Consider the following 24,037-nt stretch of genomic DNA (forward strand, 5'->3'; position numbering starts at 1 on the left):
GTGCAAAAGGTAAATTCTAGCAATTTTTCAGCTGGTTTCAAGATTTTGATCAGGTCTGTATTATACTCTAGACTCTAATGAGAAAGGGTCCAATTTACATCAAGTCCAGCTTCCTGACAGAGGAGATACCACACTATGGGGGTCAGGTTTTGGCTGAGTGTTGTCGGTGTTTGCTTGTAAGGAACTGAAACAAGATGTAAAAGTTACGATAAAATATTAAAAAAACATATTACGGGATCACTCCAGTAGATCATTTTTTTTCTGGGTCGTGTGTTTTGGAGTCATCAAATTTTTACCAAAAGCTAAAATGCTAGCCCTGTAGCTGCACGACATGAAAGCCAGAGAATCATCAACATCAGTGATGTCTGTTCACTGTCGATGGTGGTGCAGGCATGCAGTACTTTATCCCTTATCTGTGCATAATCCAAGACTGCTTTCCAGAACAAACAAACAAAAATCTACTTTCTGTCTACTTGCTTTTAAGAGTTGATCTAACCTTATGTGTCCCAGCTGTTCTGTTGATAAATGAAACAAAAGTTTCAAGGCAACACATCTCCAGTAACCTCTTTTCTGTCTGAAGCTCCAAGCAACACTGAGAGGAAGGTTCATCCTTTAATGATGGCAGACCAAAGCAGGTTTGAGGTCAAATGAGGGCCGAGGTTGGAGAGGAGGCAAAAGAAAAGAGCAGGGATGTGTGGCAGTGGATGGCAGCTTCAAGAGGAGATCAGCAAAGAATCAAACAAAGAGTTTGTACAGCCATGTGTATCCATTTAATGATAAATATCCCCATTTAACATTAAACATGAACATTATATACAGTATGTCTTTACTTCAGAAAGTTCTTTGACTGATTCGTAATATCCTGCCATTAATAGATATCATTCAAACCACTGACTGTATAACAAGACAGATATGACACTTCAACCTCCTCCCACTGTGAAACAGTGAAGCCAAATTCCTGCCATGATGGGCGCAGGCATTTGTGCTGGTGACATATTGTGAAGCCAAGGCATGCCCACAGGTGATCAGACAGGTGAAGTCACAGGATTAACTCCTCAACCCCTTCAAAGAATGCCTGTAAAAGGCATCCCCAAATTACATTAGATGCTGTTCTTGGACCCTCTGGAGTACACACAAAGGTAACACTGAAATTTTAACCTCAGCAGTTAAATGTGTTGTAACTGTAACCAGTACAGTGGTGGTTTTTGAAGGAAGAACACACAGAAGTTGCACATTTCTGACCTTGCCTGCTTTTTTTTTTAATGCTCAGTGGATATTATTGGCTCCGGACCATAGACCATAGATCAACCTAGCTGGTCAAACGAAGTCAAAATGGCCCACAGGCAGGCCACCACCGGTCACGGGGTTAACATCAATGCTCTTCTGTTGTCCATGGCACAAAAATAACTCACTGTGTATACAGTATGATGTCAAAAACCCCTCAGGCCTTTTAGTACATGTTGTGAAAGCAGACTTGCTGTTGAAGTTATTCTTGCATTTAGTGCCATGTATTGTTTTTTACTGTTCCTCCTCTAATGTGCTGAACCTGCAAACAACACTGAAGGAGCTGCATTTGTTAACACAGTGGGGGCACCGGGGGGGGGGCTCAAAAAATTGGAGGGAAGGGAAAAATAGGATCATATTATCATTTTTATTATCATTTTATATTTTTTAATTTAATTTCACTTTTTTAACCATTTTTTCCTGCACATACAACACGTAAAGTGTCATAATCATCAGATTCTCAAATTCTTGCAGATTCTTGTACCTATCTGCACCTTGTGCGACAGCTGCAACTTCGGCATGATGATGATGTCATACTCTGTGTCAACTTGGCAGTTAATGCCTAGTATAAAGCTATCATAAAAATAAAAAAGAACTTCAAGGCTCTTCCACTGTCTAACTGCTGGCTACATATAAGAAAGGAGTACCCCCTCTTGGCTGACAGAGCCCTGAATGCCTTCTCCCTTTTACAACAACCTACTTGTGTGAGTCTGGCTTTTGTTTCTTTTTCTGAAAAAAAACGTCAGTGAACAAAAGTTGGAAAATATGTTCTTAAAGTTGACAAACATTGTCTGTTTCCTAAGGGTGTCCCCAGCCTTGGCATAGTAAAGTTTGGGCCCCTGTGTTAACAGTTCTGTCCAACATGATATCATTAAATAAATTAAACTAAGACTGTTTGTAAAAAAAAAAAAAAAAAGGTTAGACCTAGTTCCAAAATTAGTAAGATAAGAAATTACTGCTATCATAGAAAGCATGTTTAAGAAAAAATTGAGAGGCATTTTAAATTGGAATTGGAATTTATCCGTTACATGGAGGCAGCAAAGACAACCTTAAGCCAGTCAGTGGGGAGGGTCTAATGCCTGGTTTATACTTCTGTGTCAAATCTAAACCAAAGCACATGCTGTAGGTTTATGAAGCCATGTACCTGTGCTGTGCATCTGAAAAACATAACTACATCTAGATGACACAAACCACAATAACTGGGATTGGTCTGCTTGGTGCTTCCCTCATCTCCTCTCTTCTTCTGTGTAATAATTACAAAAACTGATTAAGATTCATCTGCTCCAGCTCAAACATGATACGCTCGCATTTTGTAGCCATGGTTCTTGTGCACAAACAGGCAGAGAGCACAGCAGGAAGCTGTGATGTGACAAGCATGGATACAGCATTGCTATATAACATTTAGGCAGGAGACTGCAGAGTGACGCAGACATGCTAACACACATGTACAAAGTGCTGGTCACTACAGCATAGCTAAAGGATGGAGTCAGTGCCAAGTTATACACTAGGTTTGAGACTTTTGGTTTCTGTTGAGGGGAGCTGTTAAGAAGTCCATGTTTATATAGTCTATGGTGGTCTATGGTCTTAACGATCAGGTACACACACACTGCTCGTGTGGTTTTATCCCTCTGAAAACACTGGTCACCTGAAATCCTCCCACTTGGCGATGTGCTCTGCAGCTGTGAAGTAAAGACAAAAGGAAAAACATTACAGACACACACATTTGTATTCTGGAAACTTACATGAAATGAAAAACACTCACACACACAGGCACACACACACACCCAGAGAGAAACAACTTAGAGTCTTTGCCTCAGGCTGTGTGATATCCACTTATCATTTTATTGCTAATTAACACAACACAGCATTGCAGGCTAACTGGCTGTGATGGGATGAAGAGCTCTGCAGGCTTTTAATCAGCTGAATTTATGCATTTGACTGTATGATGCTTCAGTGAAATGTTGCTTTTGTTTTAAAAGGAAGGCTGAGAAAATGATTGATGGAAGATTTTCTTTTTTACTTCACACCACAAATATAATCCCAACCCTCAAGATTATTTGATCCATGTTTTCATGCTGTTTCACACAAACACAGAGTTAAAAGAGGATGACACTTTGAGGTCTCAGAAAGCTCAAGCAGTTACTTTAATGTAAGCTGAAAAACAGTAGTCAAAATCAGACTGAAGATATTAAACTATGAGTGATCAATACCAGATTACACATCAACCACTTCTAAAAACACAATAAAGAGAACAAAAGACAACATCTGCTGCCATCAGATGCCTCTTAATCAATGTAAGTGTTGTGATTGGGTCTGGGCTCTGCAGCCCTTTGTGAAGCTTACATTTATTGATCACTCAGAGGCTCTGATGGTGGAGCGCTGAGTGCCATTGATTCAGGCTGAGTGCTGTGTTAAAATGTGTGGGCAGGATCACACAGGGATATCAATTTGGTGTTTACATCATTAATGGACACAGTGGATTAACATTTAACCCTCCACTCTGCAGTGATTATCACTGACAGGCTGTGAAATACGCTAAAGCAGCAGTCTGGACACAAAGGGGGCACAGCAGGTGTGATGGTGATCATTCTTTAGTGAAGTCTGTGAGGATTTAAAAAACAGCAAATAATGCTGAATGTTTTAAGGATCAACAAAGTAAACTTTTGATGTGTAAACACTATTGATCGGGTTGCTTTCTGGCTTTTCTGCTTGAAAACTAAATCTGCAAATATCTATTACCCATTTCAGCCTGGTAAAACCATAAAGCATAGCTTAATTTAACTCAATTCTAACAAATCTGTTTTTAGAAAACAGGTACGATGCATAGGTTTAAGACCTTATGTACCCAGCACGTAATGAAGGCTGAAAGCTATTCAACTTTTTATGGACGTATTAACAACACTAGCCACGTATACATGGATCCAAATATTCTGCTTGCATTTGGTTTATTTGCTCAAACAGAAAGAATTTAACCTTTGTATACACCTCATTCTGAAAGAAAAGTGCCAATCCGAATGGACATTTAATCGGTTTCACAGGGGTGGAGGTATCATGTATCCACTCAAATGGTGTGTTCCTTCAGTGCATACTCAGATATGACGTAAGACGCAACTACAGACGTTCCTCAATTAGTTTACGTTTGTTATGCTAGTTTGCACATGCCCCACTGACTATTCTGTTTAGCGGCGCATGTAGACCAGAGATTGGAATATTCCTTTCCATGTATACTATTGTTTTTGGAAAAGTCATTCAGAGAGATTCCATTTGGAAAGACCAAAATCTCCTCATGTAACCGTGGCTACTGAGTCATGTCTGTTGCCATCAGGGTATCATTATGCTGTATTTGCCAATAAAACTAACACCTAATCCTTCAGCTCCTCTGCAATCATACACCCCCTGGCCCCCCAAAAAAGCCGCCATCAAAAAAAAGGTCACACACTCTCATATGGACCACTTTTAGGTTTGATTACAGCACACATTTGCTGGCATTGTTTAATAAGCTTCTGCAATGTCACAAGATTTATTTCCATCCAGAGTTGCATTCATTTTTCATCACAATCTTTCATTGATGATGGTAGAGTCTGACTGCTGTCAGTCAGCAATCAGTGAGGCTAACTGGGAGCATAAAGATTTGACAGTGGAAGACGGTCATGTGGTTTGATGAGTCCAGATTGACCCTGTTCCAGAGTGATGGGCCATCAGGGTAAGAAGAGAGGCAGATGAAGTGATCAACTATCATGCCCAGGGCCGACTCCCCAAGCCTGTGGGGACAGTGCTTTGATCTGGGGTTGCTGCAGTTGGTCAGGTCACAGTGAATGTGTACTGTAACCAAAGCCAAAGGCGGTCCATGAAATATTAGAGTGTGTGACCTTTTCTTTGGTGGCCTTTTTTTTTGGCCAGGCAATGTATTATACCCATTTAACTTTAAATTCTTTCATATACTCCCAATCCTGCCTTCCTCTGTTCCAACTTGATTACTGTATCATTTGCATTTTCCTTTATATGTTAAAAATTTATACACAGTTATAACTGCCACTTCAGCCATTCATCCCTTCAGCAAATGTTGTAGCAGCTGGCTATATGTTATATGATCGGTGCTCCGAGCTGGCTATATGTAGCGACATCATCAGCCTGGTACTCTGACGTATCTGTAGGCTAATGTAACAACAAGTAAACGCCGACAGTTTGTAAGTAGTTTAGTAGCTGTTTTTCATTTTACCGACAGACTCTCAAGTTTGAACAGACCACTGCAGAATAACTGCTGACTGTGGGTTGGAAAAAGCTAGTTAGCCTTTAGCTCAGGCTGTATCACTCTCCCACTAAGCTTTCTTCTGCTCTTCTTTCCTTTTTCTGTCTGACAGTTAGACTCCAGTGTCCAGTGTCACTACAAAATTAGTCATAGAAATCATTTTTAGCAGAGAAAACACATATTTCCTCTTTCAAGATCGCTTTCAAACTCCTCACAGCCCCTTTAAGAGCAGGTATTGCAAATAATTATTAGCTTAACAGCAGTTTGTCTATGTATATTGTATCTGTCCTAAATAAACATATCACAAAAAATAAGAGACGTTGCTTAAACACAGGGATGAATGTGAACCACCTTCCAAGACCCTTCTACACAGGAAGCAGGAACCCCATCCAAAAAACATCTTCCTCATCCCCAGCAGTCAAAATCAGAAAAAGACGACTGAACCCAGCTCCTTTTGTCACGACACAGATCACACATCACCTCATTTAATCCTGTATCAATATAATGAGTAATGCAGTTTAGTAGATACTGATTTGTTTTGCAGCAAAGTCTGGAGTCTTGTGTTTTTATGAGTGTGTGTTTTATCATTCAATGGTTGTAAAAATGAAGCCGACCCTGGAGCCAAATGAGTTAAACGTCCAGAGCAACACAAACATAGCGATCCCGTGATTGATCAGCTATTTTGTGTTTGTGCCAAAAATATGTCAAGTGAGTCTCAAGTATCCTCCTCTAAACTTTCATTCATGCTCTGACTGAAAGACCCTTACCATGCTGGCAGATGTATCTGTTCAGTGTTTTACAGCGCTGGTCGTTCCAGTTAAAAGCACTCAATGCCTGCAGCTCCACGCAGTTTCCAAAACTAGAGACGAAAGAAGAATGAAAAGACCACAGAGAATAAAAATGACTAACAAAAAAACATAGATAGATAGATAGATAGATAGATAGATAGATAGATAGATAGATAGATAGATAGATAGATAGAAGAAAGACAGAGACATCTAGTGGTGAGCACATATAACTGTCTTTTCTTGATTTGCTCTCATAAAAAAATGAATATGATGAACAACCTTTGAGGATTTAAAGGACTTTAAAGAAGCAGTGTTTTATTTTGGAATTAAAGCATAAGTTAAAGGCCACAGCAACTTCTTTTCATGATCTAGGCAGCAGAAATATCTGAAGATTAGAAAAAAAAGGCAAGACTTTCTACTCTTCAGATGATGTTTGTGTTTGTTTTTACTGTGTTTGTGCTCCTTTCTCTCTGTATATGATGTTTTCTGCAGTACCTAACGTCTGTGAGTAAATGTGTCTCTTACCCTTGGTTGTCAGGTTGCCCAAAGGCAAAGCTGCTGAATCTGGTGATCTCCCCCGTGTCCCAGCGAAATGAGTCTTTCAGAGGCTTGTATGTCAAACCTGTGGAGCAAAAAACATCGCTGTTTCATCCCTGGAGCATCTCAGCAACCCCCACCTGCTACCACATCTGCTCCACGCCACAGCGGAGATGTTACAGGTAGTGTCATGAAACTAATACTTTTACATTTATTTGGATGATTGTGGTAAAAGACTGTACCGATCCAGAAGTTTCTTGTCTCAAAGTCAGGGTTTGTGACCTCGTTGCTCGTCTCGAGCTGACTGAGATAAAACGCCAGGATGTCCTGAACCTTTTGACTGTGAATTTGAGCGAGGATACCTCCTCTCCTCTGGTGGTTAAAACAGAAGAAAAGTTTAAAACAAGCCCACACAGTATATGGCTTTATTAGATGTGAAGCCCTGTTAAAATTTTTCCTCATTTTAAGTGTTCACACACACCTGTCTCTCACCTGGCAGTGACTCTTGGCTCCGTAGTAGGTGTCAGCTTCTGAAGACACGATGAAGCAGTCTCCATCCACCATCACATCACAGCTGTGGAAGGGAAACTGCACCCTCTCTGTGGGCACATGTGCAGCCAGTTATGCACTAAAAATAACCAATAATGAGTCTGACCATCTATCATGGCTCAGGTTGAATGAACAGACTTCAATAAAAAGAAATCATTTCAGCAACTGTAGCTCTAAATCCAGGTGAAACTTGCTGGTTTGTGTCCAAGGACATGAACAGAAGAAACCCAAATGGCTATCATGGCCTCACTTAAATTCACTGCTGCAATTTATGAAGTATATAACAATGTATTAAAAACAGACACTGCTTCTTAATCTCTAACAACTAACAGATTCTTTATGCCATCTCAAACAAAAACTAGAAAAGCATTCAGAGAGCGCAGCAAGAAGCTTTAGACAGGTTATTGCTTTATCATCTCAATTTTTTTTCATGTTTTAAATTTTACTGACTTTTTTTTATAATAATAATAAATATAATAATAATTTGATAATAATAATAATAACAACAACAACAACAATAATAATAATAATAATAATAATAATAATAATAATAATAATAATAATAATAATAATAATAATAACAAGAAAAGCACTCAGAGAGTCCACCAAGCATATTATGATTGTCACCAACACTTTAGTCCGACTTTAATGTTATACTTCCTTTCAGCAGACTGTCTGCTACAATTTGGTGTTAGTTGCAGGTTTGTACCATAAGTTGTTTCCTGACAGTGTTGAAAATTATGATGACCCAGTACATATTTCATATTCCAGATCCTAGTATCCAGAATATTGTCAGGATCTGGATCGTACTTATACATCTGTCAAAAATTATGGTGACCTTGTCTTGTATTGTTTTGCAAAGCAATCCAACCATTTGTCATGGAGTTATATACACATATGGTGAAAACGACCTTATCTCACAATGATAAAGAATACTTTAAAAAAACCCTGGATCCACAATGATCTGGATCACCTTCAAAATGTAATCACATCTTCCTTACCCAATTTTGAACATTTACTGAAAATGTCATCAATATCCGTTCATTACTTTTTGAGTTATGTTATTCACAGACAAACAGACAAACTCTCCCAAAAACATCACCTCCTTGGCGGAGGTAAAAAAGCAGGCCCCTTCACCTTTTTCTTCACAATTTAACAAATTCCATAGCACTTGCATCAAACCTACCTCAGTGTGTCGGTGCAAAATTCACTGAGGTCTGTGCTTCTTTGTGTTCACTTAAAAACACATAAAATAAAGCGCTCTGCACTCACCTGCACACTCAGCACCACCGTAGCCAACATCACAGAGACAAGAGCATTCTTCTGCTTTGAAACGGCCATGGACACACTGCACGCTGCACCGCACTACAAAGACACACACCAGGCAAAGTGAAATCTGCTTCTTCACCTTAAATATTGAAAAACTAGGACATAGATGAGAACTGGCTGTGATGAGGTCTAACAGTTGCAAACATATATTGTGCTGGTATTTCTGAGGCTCACCCTGGCAGAGACGTCCAGTGAAGCCAGGGTCACACTGGCACTTACAGGATGAAATGTTGAGATGGCCGTGTAGACCACAGCTCATACGACAAGGATTCTTTGGGATCTCTGATGAAAAATGTGCACATGCACATCAACACACACACACACACACGTACGTACAAACACACACACACACAAGAATGCACAAGAAAAAATAAACATCTGAACATTACAACCACTTCTTGAATCAGCTGTCAGCATTATGATGACAGAACGGCTACTTAATGTACTTTTACTTCATTTATGTATTTCAAAGTTATTTAAAACAATACAATATCTGAAGAATGTAAAGCCTGAATTGAAAATAAACTAAAATCAATGATCACAGTGTTTCTGTATAACAGTGGTGATTATTTACACTGCATTTGCATTGTTAGTAATCCTGACAGTCATGGCTGGCTCCTTTAATCTCATATTCTAAGAAGTTGCCTTAAGAAGTAATGATCAAATTCAAAGCTCTTCTTCTAACTTACAGCTCCTTCCTACTTGGGGTCCCTCATCCAGGTCTACACTCCTTATCGCCCACTGCGCTCTCCCTGTGAAAAACGCCTGGTGCTCCCAGCCCAGCACTGCTCCAAATCTCTAGCCAGACTCTTCTCCTCTGTTGTGCCCAAATGGTGAATGAATTACCTAACTCTATATGATCCGCAAAGTCCCTTTCTACTTTAAAAGTTGTATGAAGACTCATCTGTTCAGGGAACACTTAGGCCCTTAATCTGACCCTTCTCATATTTGTCCTCAGGGGTAGAATGAGTCAGAAGGTCTCAGACCCAGCTCTTAATGAATATTCAGCTCTAATTACTGAATGTTGCTGAAGATTGAACTATATTGTTGCAGCAATTAGTTGGCTACATTATTCTACATTAATAAATACTGTGTGCTGTGGAGCAGATGTAAGAGCTTTTCCTCAGTGCGCCCACTGTCTCTGTGTTAGCTCCAGGATGCTAACTTTAGCTGTGGTTAGCCTGTTGTTTTAGCCCGTAATGTTACGGTAAATGAGCTTCCCTGCTTTCTAAACATTGTGCACTCGGAGGTCATGGCGCCGCTCTCAGTGACACGGAAGAGTGGGCGGTATCAGCGGTGGCTCATTTGCATATGAAGGTCACGCCCACTAAATCAGAGCGTTCTGAACAGAGGGGCTATGAGAGCCTGGAAACAATGCTGCTGTGCTTGATTTATTGGCTTTTTTGGACCAAAACATGTTACTACCATTTCATGAAGACATCAATGATCCATATTAAACTGCAGAAAAGGAGCAGAATATGGGACCTTTAAAATGAAAATTTGTTTGTTGGTGTGATGGTTTAAGTTTGTGGTCAAAGCTCATATCCTGCATTCAGAGACTGCATGTAACCCCTGCTCATGTCTCTTCAGATGTCCTGATAATAATGAAAAAATTCTTCCTTCCAATTTTGTTTCATTTTTTCTTAACATGCTGTGAGAAATAAAGTATCTACCTCTCAGGACCATATTTTTAATTTTGGTGGAATGTTTAATTAAACTGTATTGCTCTTTCTTTTTTCTTTTAGCAGGGACCTCACCAAATGCTCCCTCAGAAAAGTATTTTAAGTGTCCAGGAAAATTTGCTTACATAAACTCAACAAAAAGCTCAACAGAAGCAACTTAAGCTGTTATAAGAAACTCAAAAAATCTCATTTCCAGTATTTTTGTGTTAATGCACATTAAGAGTCTTACCACATAACCCACCCACATGGTCCCATAGTCTGAAGCAGCCAGACATGGAGGAGGTGCAGAGGGAGCAGTACAACCCACTCTTGTAGGGGGTCACCAGTCGGCCACTGACTTCCCAGTTACCCCTGAAACAACACAAAAACATACTGAAAAACACTTGCAGTAAAATATACAATACGCAGTAATTATAGGGGTTCTTCAATATGACTATCATATCAAATCAAATCCATTTACACAGAAGAAGCCTATTTTTTATGTCACTCACAGAAACACACATTCAGGATATTTTCTGTTTATTTATGTATCATTCTTAACTGACAACTAAAAAGAAAAGAGTGATGATACTAAAAGGATCATCCAGAAAATTCATTTTGGGAGAAGTGTGGTACCGTTACCCAGGAAAATACGCGCAAACAAATGTCTCCCACAGGTCTCCATCTTTCAGACACAGATGAGTGGCACAGCCAACCTGGCTTGAGGTGGCCCACACCATCTACACGCCAAGAGAAAGACACGTAACATCAGAACTCAGAAAGAGTTGACTGACAAATTACAGGAAGCACAAGAGCAGTTTGTTTCTGCATGTTAATAAAAACCTGTGTGTAGTGCTTGCAGGTTGCATTTTCTCTACACTGCCCGCTCAAATAGAGGAAATCATCTCCTTCTTCAAACCAAGAGTCGATGACGTCAGAAAACGTGTGGACGCCGTACACAGAGAGGTGTGTGTTCCATCCGACATGAGTGACAGGTGAGGAGGGTGGAGGGAAGGGGTCTGTGTGACAGGACGCCGCTCGCTCCTCAGCAAGCAAGGCCAGCCTTTCACTCCACTCCTATGGAGACAAGATTGAGATTTTATCATCACTTTATACAGCCATTGAACTTCAATAACCACAGTAAGACTTTCTCAGAAAAAAAGAAGAAAGAAACGTTTATGTTGCACATTTACAAAAACTCCGTACAGCAGCAGCTCACCTGCTCAGTGGAGCTCTATATTTAACCAGCACGAGGACTGGATTGAACTGTTTGAAATCACTGTACTGGCTTTTTTAACTACAGTGTACAAAAGCTTTTATGCTTCCTTTTATTCTTTTTTGTTCAGGGTCAAAAAACTCAAAAAGGTTGTTTTTATTTTGTCAAGTTTTATCAGAAGCCTGAAAACCCTCTCAGGGTTTTCCTTCCATTTCAACTCAAATTTAAATTTTCTGCAAACTGATACGTCAGAAGGTTTCCTGAAACATTTTTACCAATGAGTTATTATTTATCATAAATTTCATTTTCCTTATACAATTTTATTTGGTATATTAAAAAGAATCTTCATCTTTTATTCCTTCTTTCTTCAGTCTGTTATCTGTCTCTTGAATTCACAGATGCTCTCCCTGAAATGAAGGTCACATTTCAGAGCGTCAATTTTTATTATAACTAGATGAAAGAAAAACTCTTCGAAATGAAGTTCATTCCTGAGATTTCCTACGTGATTTTCTTTACCTGCTTAATCCTTTTCAGCGGTCAGAGGCAGAGCAGGCTATATGCAGAAGGACACATTGGGCCTGCTGCCAGCCTATGTCAGCCCAACAAAGAGACCTACACTCGTTGTGTGCCACATTATGAACACTGAGTGGGACTTTTTCTGGGCATTTTTTCTTTTTTCTCAGTGTAACCTGAAACAAAGGACTCCTTTCGACTAAAACATTCCCCAACACTCTCACTCTGTTCATTATTCTGCAAACATTTCAGAGAATTTATAACACGATGTGTAATTGGACGAAGAGTATAGATTTTTAAATGCAAAGCTCTATTCATCACACGATTGGAGAAAGCCATGAAGCATTGCTTTATCTAATTCATATATTGTATGTTATCAGCACACACTCTTAAGTTGTGGAAAGGAATTCAATAATGGTTTTACAGGAGGTGATTTCTGATCAAGGATCACAGAATTGCATCAACAAAAGGCAACAAAAAAGGTTTCTTTGGAGTTAAACTGTGCATCCAAAGGTTTGTAAGTTGTTCATAAATGTCCTGTATGGATCATAAACTGGAGAAAAAATGGACTTTATCTTGCTCTGCTCAAAGTGAGGTTGGCACAAAAACTGCTCCCCCTGGTGTCTGGCTGAATTATAGGTAAAAAAAAAAAATCCATCTCCCCAGTCATTCCATATGGGCTGTGGTCAAACTTTAAAAAATTAATACTCCTTGTAGAAATGTTTCTCACGTCCAATTGTTGTGGTGATTTGAAGATATCATTTGGCTGTCTTGTATTCAAGTCCTCTTTTTTCTGAAAAGTTTCATTTTCAGTAGCTATAAGAGGTTAAAAACAAGGTTTTATGTCATGTTTAATGATGATCGTCAGCTGCCGTTCTTATGTATTTTTTTCGGGGATTGTAAAATATGTCGGGAGGTAGAGACAAAGGGTGAATAGATCCTGGAAGGAAAAAAATATATTTTTTTGACATCCGGCTCCACTCAGATTCTCCCAGAATCCATCACAGTCTCTACTGCATTGACTCTGGCTGCACCTATGACGGGGGAATTTTGGCTTCAAAACCATGCAATGATAAATGGCAGAGCCACACTGTCCACTCTATATACAGTCTATGGTGTGGACCAGTCATGAACTGTTTTTGGGCAGAGATGCTTGGTTCTGCAGCTTGGCTGAGAAAAATATAAAACATAAGAGGTGAAAGAACTTGCTGGGAAGTCAGTGGCTGAATCTCAATGTGCCCTCTTAACCCTCAGCCCTGAGCTCTCAGGCACTAATTGATGTCTCCTGGAAAGTGATCGAGTGCATGAGGGCTGTAAGGGCTCAAAATGGGATAACCCGGGATGGGAAAACACTTCTCATTTAACCTTCATGACATCATGTAGCTCACATTAGCAGCATAATTCTTGTTTTACTATTTCAAATTCCTTCAAATCCAATTTTCATGCATGTAAAATACTTTTAGGCTATGGCTGTTTTATTTATTCACATTTACAGATTTTTACTTTTTAAATATAACCATTGGCTTATCTCTCTACCGCATTTATTTTTTCAAAATGTTGGTGTTTGTTTATCCTGTCATGTTTGCAGGATTTCCTTGGGAAACCCAGAGTCTATCACTATGAACTCTTTCATGCTTTGACAGCAGGACAGTCCTAAGCTCTCACCAGTACCAGGAATGCGGCTCAAAGTCAGTGAGTGTGTGAGGTGGATATTGATACTGGACCAATGATTTCAGCTCTCAGATCTAATAACACTCTCTGGTTTTGAAATTTTGACAGCTAGTTTTTGCTTTCTATCACACTGCCAAATGGTATGACATGTTGGGTCTTCTTCAACATGAGTTCTTCTTAAGTTGGCCAGAGATCGCCCAGGTTTGATGGACTGTCTGGACTCTGCAGTAAACACTGAGCACTGAGATCTCCATGAGCAGTCAGAAAATAAACATCAAAATAGAATTTAAAAAAATCTTCAAACCGAAAAAAAAAACAGCTGTATTGAAGGCAGTGATTTTTTTTGATAGATTTAAATGTTTTAGATTCAAAAGAAGGCGTCTGATTGTTTCAAAGGTCATTTTCAGACACCCTTTTTTTTCCATGTTTTATTCCAGTCTGTGCAATATGTTGACTAAAACATGTTCAAATGGTGCGTGGTTGTTTCTGCTCAATAACTATTTCTTTGTTTAGAAAACAGATTTCAGAGCTATGATACTGTTGTAAGGTTCATAAAGGCCCCTCTAGTCCTCCAGGAGTTCACTGTTCACCCCACCGCCTGATGTCAGCCAGACAAACTCATCAGCTCACACTTTGATGTCACCAGAGGATTTTAAGGTCACCGAGCAATTTTATCTAAGAAGATTTCACCCCAGACATGTCATGAAGTATCAGCAGGGAGATTTGAATGGCTTACTGAAAAAGACAAGTATTTGTCCTCTGTTCTGCCTTTGTTTCTGGTCCTTACGACTACAACTGCTGCTGCTGTTGTTGTCAATAGAGGGGGCTGAGGTGCTGCCCCATCATGCTCCACACGGATAGAAAAATATGTTTCAACCATTTTTTTATAATCATTATTACCCCCGCCAAGGAGGTTATGTTTTTGGGAGAGTTTGTCTGTCTGTCTGTGAACATCCTAACTCGAAAAGTAACAAACAGATTTTGATGAAATTTTCAGGAAATGTTCAAAATGCATTAAGGAAGGTGATCCAGATCACCGTCTGGATCCAGGATTTTTTAAAGGATTCTTTTTCATTAAGGGATAGAGCTGTTTTCACCATATGTGTATATAACTCCACTCCATAAATGGTCAGATTGCTTTGCACAGTAAAAGTAAAAGTACGACCCAGATCCTGGCAATATTCTGGATACTAAGATCTGGAATATGAAATATGTCCAGGGTCATCATAATTTTCAACACCTTCAGGTAACAAATTATCATACAAACCTGAAACTAACACCAAATTGTAGCATACAGTCCGCTGAAAGGGAGTATAACATTAAAGTAGGACTAAAGTGTTGTACGGCAAGTGCTTTTCTATTCTTCTTATTGTTATTATTATTAGTAGTAGTAGTAGTATAAAAAGCAGTCAGTAAGATTTGAAACCTAAAACAAAAATTTAGATGATAAAGCATCAACCTGTCTAGAGATTCTAATTGGGCTTTTGGTTCCTGGCACAAGGGTTTTACACCTGTTACAGAAGGAAACACCCTCTGATATCACTCTACAACCTCTAGTAGATGGAAAATGCAACCATTAATCCCAAAACCCACTAAAGGCTCACAACAAAACGAAAGGTCCTGCATTAAAACACCAATCTCTACAGCAGAATCAAACATGTTTGCATGGGTATGAAGCTCATTTACCTTATTTATTCATACACTCTACAGAGGATGACTATTTCTTTTACAAAACATTTGTTAGGATGTCATAAAGGCTAAAAGTCAAACATAACCGTGCATATTTTGGTGTATGGCTGAACTGACTTTGTTGTAGCTGGTTGTCAATCATTATTATCAGTATGGTTCCTGCCATTGTTTGGCTTTTTAAGAAATGACAAGTGACATCACAGAGGCTACGTTTGTGTTTCATAAAGTCTGTGATTGAGACCTGTAGAACACTTCAGTCGATGCAATTCTTCCACTGAGTCATATAAGAGCGATGGCCATCTTTACAGGGTCTTCCCCCTCTGATCACTCAGCACAGAAACAAAGAGCATACTTCTGCTCTAATAGAACAAATGGAGGTTCTGTAATTTAATTATACACACCTGTTGCTACACTTCATATATGTAGTAAGTCTTGTTTTTGTTATAGCTCCAGGAGTGACTGCGGTCATACGATGAATGGCTAACACTTTATATTGCTGCTCCTTCTTTCTCACCTTATCAACATTAGAAATTAAATTTTGGGGGTTAGGCAGTTATGAAAGACATAAATAATCTCACAACACAAGATTTACATTTCTAAAGTTAGAGGTGCACTTTGATACCTCGGTCTCAGAGCAGTTTTATTAGCTCATAATAATTCGTAGCCTGAAGAAGTCAAAGGAAGTATGCAGACAGGGTGATGTGTGAGAAAGGGAGGGGCGTCATTCAGAGCTAAAATATTGGTATTTTATCTAACCCTGAAAGTAAAGCCTAAAGGACTGTATTATAATCACTTCAGCACAATCTCATCATAATGCTAACTGGTTCATCCCTGAGTGAAAAAAGCCCTTATTCAGACACTCACAAACACAGCAGAGGCCTTGAGCTTTTTAGCGTTTATCAGTAAAGCTCTTTAATATGCCTCTCGAGCTTCCTCTGAGGGCTTTCACAGGGAAATTACCTGTAATACCAGAGTTTTGAACGCGGGGTGATTATCCACATCGTCTTTTTCTCATTACCGCTTATCAGTGGAGAACAGTTCTCTGTGGCTGAAGAGCAGTCGAAGAAAGGCTCTCAGTCTGTGCAGCTGGCTTTGAGGATGTAATCTACAACAAAGTGACAGTTTGCCCCGGTACAAATCTTATTCAAGGCCCCGTGGATATCTGGTGCATTGTGAGTTTCTTAATCCATCATTAGATCCCTCTGTCCTAATCTTAAGCAGGAAACTGAACTGTACATCAAATGTAGAAGATAGAAGAAGATAGAGAACGGATTAGGTTGAAGCGTTAAGTGGAAAGTTGAATTAAAAATACCTGAGTTGAAAATGTGTAGATTCACTGTCCGCGCTGTCAGTGTGATATAACTTTGTGTTTATCAGCAGTAATAACAGACTTACAATCCTGGTGTTGTTTTGTTTAAGACTGACTCCAGTAAGAGTAAAGATGCATCGTGAAACCCTTACATGAACTCACAAAGCTAATTAACTCGGCTGCAGGCAGTTTTATTTACACCACAGCAAAACAAACGGTTCAGGAACTCGACTGTTTCACACCGCAGACACTATCAGAACTGCAAAGAAAGAAAGCTCAACTTGTTAAAGAAATCTGCTGTGCTACGAGAACCTGTGCTTATTTTTTGCATGTTTGGGGTCTTAAATATTTATAGGTAAACAAAATGTTCAGAGTTAAATCCAGTTGACTGCTGCAGCCTGCAGCCAAGAAACGGGATTTAATGACTAGACCTGGGACGATAGTCAATAAATTAATTAATCGTATGATAAATGAAATGAACTTGATAAATTTGCTGGCCTCAATATATCGCCATATGCATGTGTGTTTGTTTTCCTTGTCTCACCTTTAAAACAGGCTGGATGACAAGAGGGTTCACTCTGAGCATCGCTCCCAGCACCTGGGCATGTTTGGTCTGTTGCAAACTGAACAGAGTGACACCTCTTGATCCAAAATCAGGGCTGCTAACTTCAGGCTAGCATTAACGCACCGAGTGCAGCAAGTGAGCCTTGTGAGTTCATGAGGTGCAACACGAATTAACGTAGTCGAAGTTAGCAGGAAAAGAGATGATTGTAAAGCCAAACACCACAGCCCCAGAAATGTTACAGCTTCAAACCGAATGAGCAAGGTGAGCTCTTCAACACGGACGAGCCAGTGTGCAGCAACAAAAAAAAAAAACCCCAACAAACTTGCATGCCCATCCAAAACACAACCACTGATCCAGTTTTCCCAGCTGGGGAAGAAACTGCTCTTGCTCTGCAGATGCAGAGTCTTCATCCTGACAGTCGACACTCACTGAGGCGTTTGATCGACAAGGTAGAAACAAACTACACAGCGCAAAATGGTGCGCAAAATTGTCAAATGGTGCGCTTTTTTACTGAGAGCCCAATTATTTAGGGCCCGATCCTGAGAATAAAAGCGAAGGCCCTCTTGAAACCCTAAGGATTATCCTTAACTCTTTTTAACCCCAAATTGTGTGCCTTTTGCTTGAGATAAACGCCCTCTGGCTTCTCAGTGCAAAAGTCCTGAAATTATGCAGTCTCTTATGACCATGGTGAATTCCAAACAGGGAGTTTGTGATTTGGTCTTAAACGTCAGATTTTGACGATTTATAGGTTTTGTATTTAAACAAAGTAGTCAGAAGTTTTAGATCGGATCAACTCCAAACTTTGCTTGTGTATGCTAGAAACATTGATGATTAAAAGTCATTAAAACATTTATAGGATCTCAATGAGCGTGGCCAGGACAAGGGCTAAAAGTTCAGCATTTTTTCAACTATGTCTGATCTTCACAAAAAGAGCACACATGTTTAGTGTAACCATATCATTATTTTCACCAGAAAGTACAGCGCCCTCAAATGGCAACAGTAAGAAATTCAGTTACAGGGTACATATTTCAACCAACTACTTTCAGGTTTTTCATCTAATCAATTTCAAAATTGGCTTGTATATGCTACACACATTCACTATGAAAATGTATACAAGATTTTTATTGTAACTCACTGGGTGTGGCCAAAGTTGACCATTTCTTTAGCATCAGGAAAACCTCAAAAGCGCTCTTGTATTATCATGTATCAGGAATGCACACACTTGTTAAGTGTGTCATCCTGAACATATCCATATGCCTGTTTTAGCTCTAAGTACAGCGCCCCTTGCTGTCAACAGGAAGTAATATGTTTTTACCTGTCATTTACTCCTCCTCCATTTCTTTGGATTTGCTCTTCATTTGTGCTCATAAATGTTTTTCAAGCCTTCATAAAGCATCACGTATTACGTCATGTTCTTTAGTTAAAGGGTGTCTTGGGCATCTGGTCAAACTCCAATATCTAGCCATTAACCAGGAATTCATTGTAACCCCTTCATATGAGGTCCAAATTCATGTATGCTTGCTGCAGGGACCACACCTCATCCACTCACATGGCTTTTGGCTGAGGCAGATTTTGCTGCACATGTGGCGGCCAGGACATGCCCTGACGGGCGCACATGGGGTGAGGGCCCGCTTATCGCTGCTTGCAGCTTTAATTTTTATGTTTGTTTTTTTTTTCTTAAGGTTTTTTGAAAGTTATTGGTTTTCCAATTACCATAGTAAAAAATACTCATGAGAAATAAAGTTCTATTGCACCTGGAAGGGTGTATTGCATTACTATGATACATTATTTTGATATTAGAGGTTAATTTGGTCTCAAAATAATAATGTCAATAATATTGCTTATCAACATAAATTGTGGGACAATGTATTGTCCAGCAAAATTTGTTATTGGCTCAGGCTTACTAATGACTTAAACAAAATATTAGACGGCAGAGTTGCTGAGTTAGACACCAGGACATGGGATCCAGCCCTTCAAATGATGGATGACTGTGTCCAGCACTGAGCCATCCTTCATCTTCATTTGTTTCATAACTTTAATTTTAACAAAAGACTTTCGGTTAACAGTGCAGAGACTGAAAAGGAAATGACTTTACTCTGAGGTCTTCTTCATGATCATACAAGTTGTTCGGATGGGGTTTCACTTCACAACACATCTCATCAGCACTCCCATCATCATGACTGTCTGTGTCTTCTTGCTTTGCACTCCGCACTGCAAAGTAGTTTGGGCTCACAAGTATGTTGTTTGGGCCGGTGACACTTAGCATCTCTCATAAGCAGAAAGAGTCTGTGGTGTAAAAATATGACTCTTAATATGAGGTTAAAAAAGTCTGCAGAGACTCAACTGAAAACTTTAAAGTGTGGAGAATTAACCAGCTCTGTTTCTGCAAACAAAAGCGCAGAATTTTAACAAACGGACAATGTCAAACTGTTTTAAAATCACAAAAAGGAGACAGCACTCAAACCATTCAGAGAGAAACAATGGATGTCACAAACCATTTTTTGCATGTTGGCTGACATGGGTTTGACCCGGCTGCGCAGTCTATTGTGCTGGGCAACAATCTGAGAGTGCTCCTTCACCCTGAGCCCTGAAAAAAAAAAAATACACCAAGTTAGTATAGCTCTTCAACCATCACCACGGTAACACAAAGCAAATGTGTAGTTTGGATGTTTGAGTGTCAGGGAGGGCTGGAGTTGTAGTTTCAAGAGCTTTGACACACAAGTCAAACTGTTTTACACCTTTTTCTGTGTGTGTGATTGAAAATCATCAAATTTCTGTATAAGTCTAATCTTTTTTTAACTCATCCACCCAAACTGAAACTTCATTTAGGTCTTAATTACTTATTACTTTATACTTATTACTAATAAACTGCAGATAATAACCTTATAGTCAAAAGTAAAACTTAATCAGATGAAACAACACAGGGATTTTTTTTTCAATTATTCCTTCAGAAAGTATTTTTCAGTTATGAGGCACCATTGCAATAAAGAAGCTGTTAGAATAGGTTTTAACTTCATTACTTCTACACACTAAACTCTATTCATATCATCTGAGCAGGTAACTCCGGAAAGTTGAAGATCTGCATTTAAGTCGCTCCCCAGTGGAGGCAGATCATTTTCTCTGTTTGGCAACAAAAAGAGGAACAAAATCATTAAAATGGTAATTTTTAAGCTGCTGCCAAACTTTAGCTGTACAGAGGCAGAGAAAGTTTCTGTTGGTGCTTTGCCAGAAGGTTTTTGGACAGCTAAAGTCAGTTGAGTCTACAGCCTCAAGGACAGCCTGCACCTGACGCTAACACTGAGTAAAACACATGTTGTATCATCTTTCACTTAGCATACGTGCTATGAGTTCTGTCATTTACTTATTTCTTGGCGGGCAAGTTTGCTGAAAACAGTCCCTCGTGGCCACCTGGCTCGTGCGCACAGACTACAGTGAGTGGGTTTACCGGTGCTGGTGGAGCGCTGCGGGTCTGCTGAGGCTCTGATAATCCGGTCCGCGTGGAGGAAAGGGAGCTGCAGAAACAAGACGACGAACAGGTCCAAACACCGTGAAGCTGCCAATGAGCGCATCGTGACCCTGTGGAGTGCTTCGGACTAACTCCGGACACTTGTTCCCAGCTCTCCTGTCTTCCTGCCTTCCTCCTCCTCCTCCTCCTCTTTTGACTACAACAGACGGGGAAACGCACGAGCCTGTTCAGCCAATTAGTCCTCTGTTTAAGGACTGGGGGGAGTGGAGTCTCTGGAATGTCCCAAACCTGAATTTCGAAGAACATAATTTCTGAATTTGTACGGAGAACATGCATCTGTTTCATCTCCAATCTATTAAATAAAAAAAGTGATAAAATTAAAAAAAAAAAAAACTTTGCTCAGATTAGCACGTTTAATGCAAATTTAAGAGATATCAAAACAGTAAGGCTAATAATGGCCTCATCTTTATACACAGCAAAAAAAAAAACAAAAAAAAAACTAAAATGTAAGCAAGAGTTTTTTTAAAGGTTTTATTAGCCTTCATGTTTGTCATGTTCACCACTAAATGTATGATATTTCAATATTTTAACGGACCAAAATGATTCCTGACTAACTTGTTAATCAAAATTCTGCAAATGGTGTACAATAAATGTTCTTGTTCAAAATAAATAATTAATGAATAAGAATTTTGTCCTATTTAAGCACTTTTTTTTTCATCCTACTGACCATTTACAAGCAATTCAGGGGTAATTTTGGTCTTTTAATATCTTGAATAAGACATTTGTCTTGACTTGTCATGTAAGAACATCAAAACAACAAAGGTCTATCCATTTATCGAAACACACACTGCACTTTGAAACTCTTTAATTGACCATTGCTACTGCTGGTAACATGTAAGCAGCTTTATAAGGTTAATGTCAACGCTGGGCCAATAAAATGTTAATTCTTATGTAAAGTATAATTGCTTTAAACCTTAGCCTTTACTTGAGTGCATTTTTGGCTGATCACTCTGAAGTTTGAACAGCAGGTGTGTCACTACTGACGGGTAGACCTTGACAATAGAATATTTTGCTTCATCACCTCTGTCGTCACTCCCTAATCCAAACAACAAAAAGAGAGATTTACCCTTGGGTGTCCCCCTGTGTTAGACACGGGGGAGTCTGTTCAGCAACACTGATGTCCAGATGAGTCATAACACAGATTTCTCTCTGAGCTCTGGACGTGCTGAGCAACAAGCAATCACTTTTTATTTTTAAGTTGAGCATCTTTATCAGATTGTGGCAGATCTTAACATAAAGAATAACTTCCCTTGGTAAAAACCTGCAGGTTGAAACAGTGATTGGTAGCTGTTTGGGCCTTATAACAGTTATTTTGGTACAAACCAGTCTGGGAGGCATGAATCATGACTCACACACTGTGGGCTGATTCAGTGTCTGACCGCAGCGCTACACAATAGACTCTCTGCGGTTTGTCCGCCCCGTGGGCTGAGTGTATTTAGCAGCGAGGACTCAGACCTGAGGATGCTCAGTTGCCTCTTATCTCAGTGACTCTGCTACATCAGTGAGGGACTGTCTGACCCCGCTGAGACAGACTACAGCTGTGAACACAGTGTGTTATGGGATCAGTCGGATGCAGCTCCCACTGAGATGATTTCTCAGGTACATCCAACAGGCAGCAGAACCACTGAGAGCTCCTTCCTTTGAGAGCTCAAAGCAGTGCTCGAGGAGCTGAGCATCCTTCAAACTCTTTGAACACTTGGCAGTGGTGCTGGCTGCACACAGCAAGGACAGAGGCTTTCTTATTGAAACATTTAGCAGGTATAGGAGTGAAAATATGTATATATTTACTGGCAGTTACCACTGACAGTTTTTCTCAGTCACTTTGGTACATTTCTCGAATCATCCTCACCATTTGCAAAAGAGTAAGTGGATTTCTCAAAACAGTTTGTACAAATATCAAAACACCATGGATTACCTACAAAAGCCAGTCTCTCTCAAAATTCTTAGTTCATCTCTCAAAAGTATATTTCTGTGTCAGTGAATGTGTCAGTGCATCAGAATGACATGTAGCTGTGTATGGATAGGACAGTCAAAGTGCTTAGTCATGTTTTGATGACAGTTATTGTAAATTGTGAGTTACATCTTAGTGTATGTGGGAGATTAATTACAGGAGAGTGGACAAAATTCACATTTTCTCTTTCACTGTTTGAGCTGTAATTTGTTGACTGACCCCGTCATTGATTCAGAAAGGAGAAGAAGGCGCTGCATAGCACAAAGAAAACAAAAACAAAAAAAAAGTAGAAATGTGAACATAGATCAGTCTCTTTAGGGAAAACTGTTCATGTAGTGCTGTGGGAATTACAGGTCAGTTCAGTCTTCCTACATCTCCTTATGTTCCTGTTTGCTGGGCTACAAATTCTCATCCACATCCCAACAAAGATCTTCTCTGTCCATAAAAAGTCTGAATGATTAAGGAGTTGTTTCCGCAGCTTTTGGCTGCATCCTTCAACCAGCTACAGCCATTGCAAGCTTATGATTGAGAACATGGTCCACAAGTGTGACACATCTTTATTGTCCTTTATGGCAAACTTGTTGCCACTGTCTGTACAGAGGAAAGTACACAAACATACCTGTGACTTAATGGTTCATGAGACGAAACTTTGAGCTATTTCAGAAAACTGGTTGATCAATGGTTGATCTGATGCTTCATGCATTTCCATTCGTTAGAGAAAGTAAAAAATGACCAGGGAGCAATTTATCAATTCAGAAAGATTTAGAAAAAAAAGTCTGATGGAATTGTGTGGAAAGATGCTTGACATATTAGTATAAAGTGTTCAATCTTTTTGCATGTAAAGACTTATGTGATGAACTCATGACTAAATGTTGTGGAGGGAGAAACTATTCAACAGAGACTCATGATAATCCATTTTGGTCAACATGACGTAAGCAGAGAATTGTACACAATCATTTGCATGGATGTCCCAAAGCATTTGCAACTTGTTCAAAGAAATGAGAAACTAATACATTTTTAATGTAAAGATTGAACAAGTTTTAATTAGTTTTGAGAATTTCAATTCTGATCTGAGAAATGAGCCAAATCAACTGAGAAAAACTGTGAAAGGCAGTATATAAATTGAGCAATAGAGATGATCTGGCTGGTAAATCAATCCTTGAATCCATTGCTTTTCTTTTTTAGGGCCACGGTGGAGGA

General features: G+C 39.4%; 1 protein-coding gene across 3 annotated transcripts; it reads right to left on the minus strand.

The window, feature by feature from the left end:
• Nucleotides 1-765: 765 nt before the first annotated feature.
• LOC141788093 (C-type lectin domain family 18 member A-like) lies at nt 766-21,030 on the minus strand. 3 transcript variants are annotated; one of them, XM_074666931.1, is made up of 12 exons: nt 20,806-21,030; nt 19,856-19,947; nt 11,241-11,474; nt 11,040-11,137; nt 10,648-10,769; nt 8,911-9,018; nt 8,680-8,772; nt 7,351-7,457; nt 7,101-7,230; nt 6,847-6,943; nt 6,301-6,392; nt 766-2,963 (listed from the first exon to the last, which is right to left on the minus strand). In XM_074666931.1, exons 1-12 carry the CDS (start codon nt 20,927-20,929, stop codon nt 2,926-2,928), a joined length of 1,335 nt encoding a protein of 444 aa, XP_074523032.1. In that variant the 5' UTR covers nt 20,930-21,030; the 3' UTR covers nt 766-2,925. The 3 variants fall into 3 exon arrangements, with proteins under 3 accessions (XP_074523032.1, XP_074523031.1, XP_074523033.1); XM_074666930.1 differs by having other exon boundaries at nt 8,680-9,018; XM_074666932.1 differs by lacking the exons at nt 766-2,963; nt 6,301-6,392 and having other exon boundaries at nt 7,340-7,457.
• Between the last annotated feature and the right edge of the window lie 3,007 nt (nt 21,031-24,037).

This window comes from Halichoeres trimaculatus, unplaced genomic scaffold (genome assembly GCF_033239565.1).
Source record: "Halichoeres trimaculatus isolate MK-OKI-2021-1 unplaced genomic scaffold, fHalTri1.1 fHalTri1_scaffold_3, whole genome shotgun sequence".
NCBI lineage: Eukaryota > Metazoa > Chordata > Actinopteri > Labriformes > Labridae > Halichoeres > Halichoeres trimaculatus.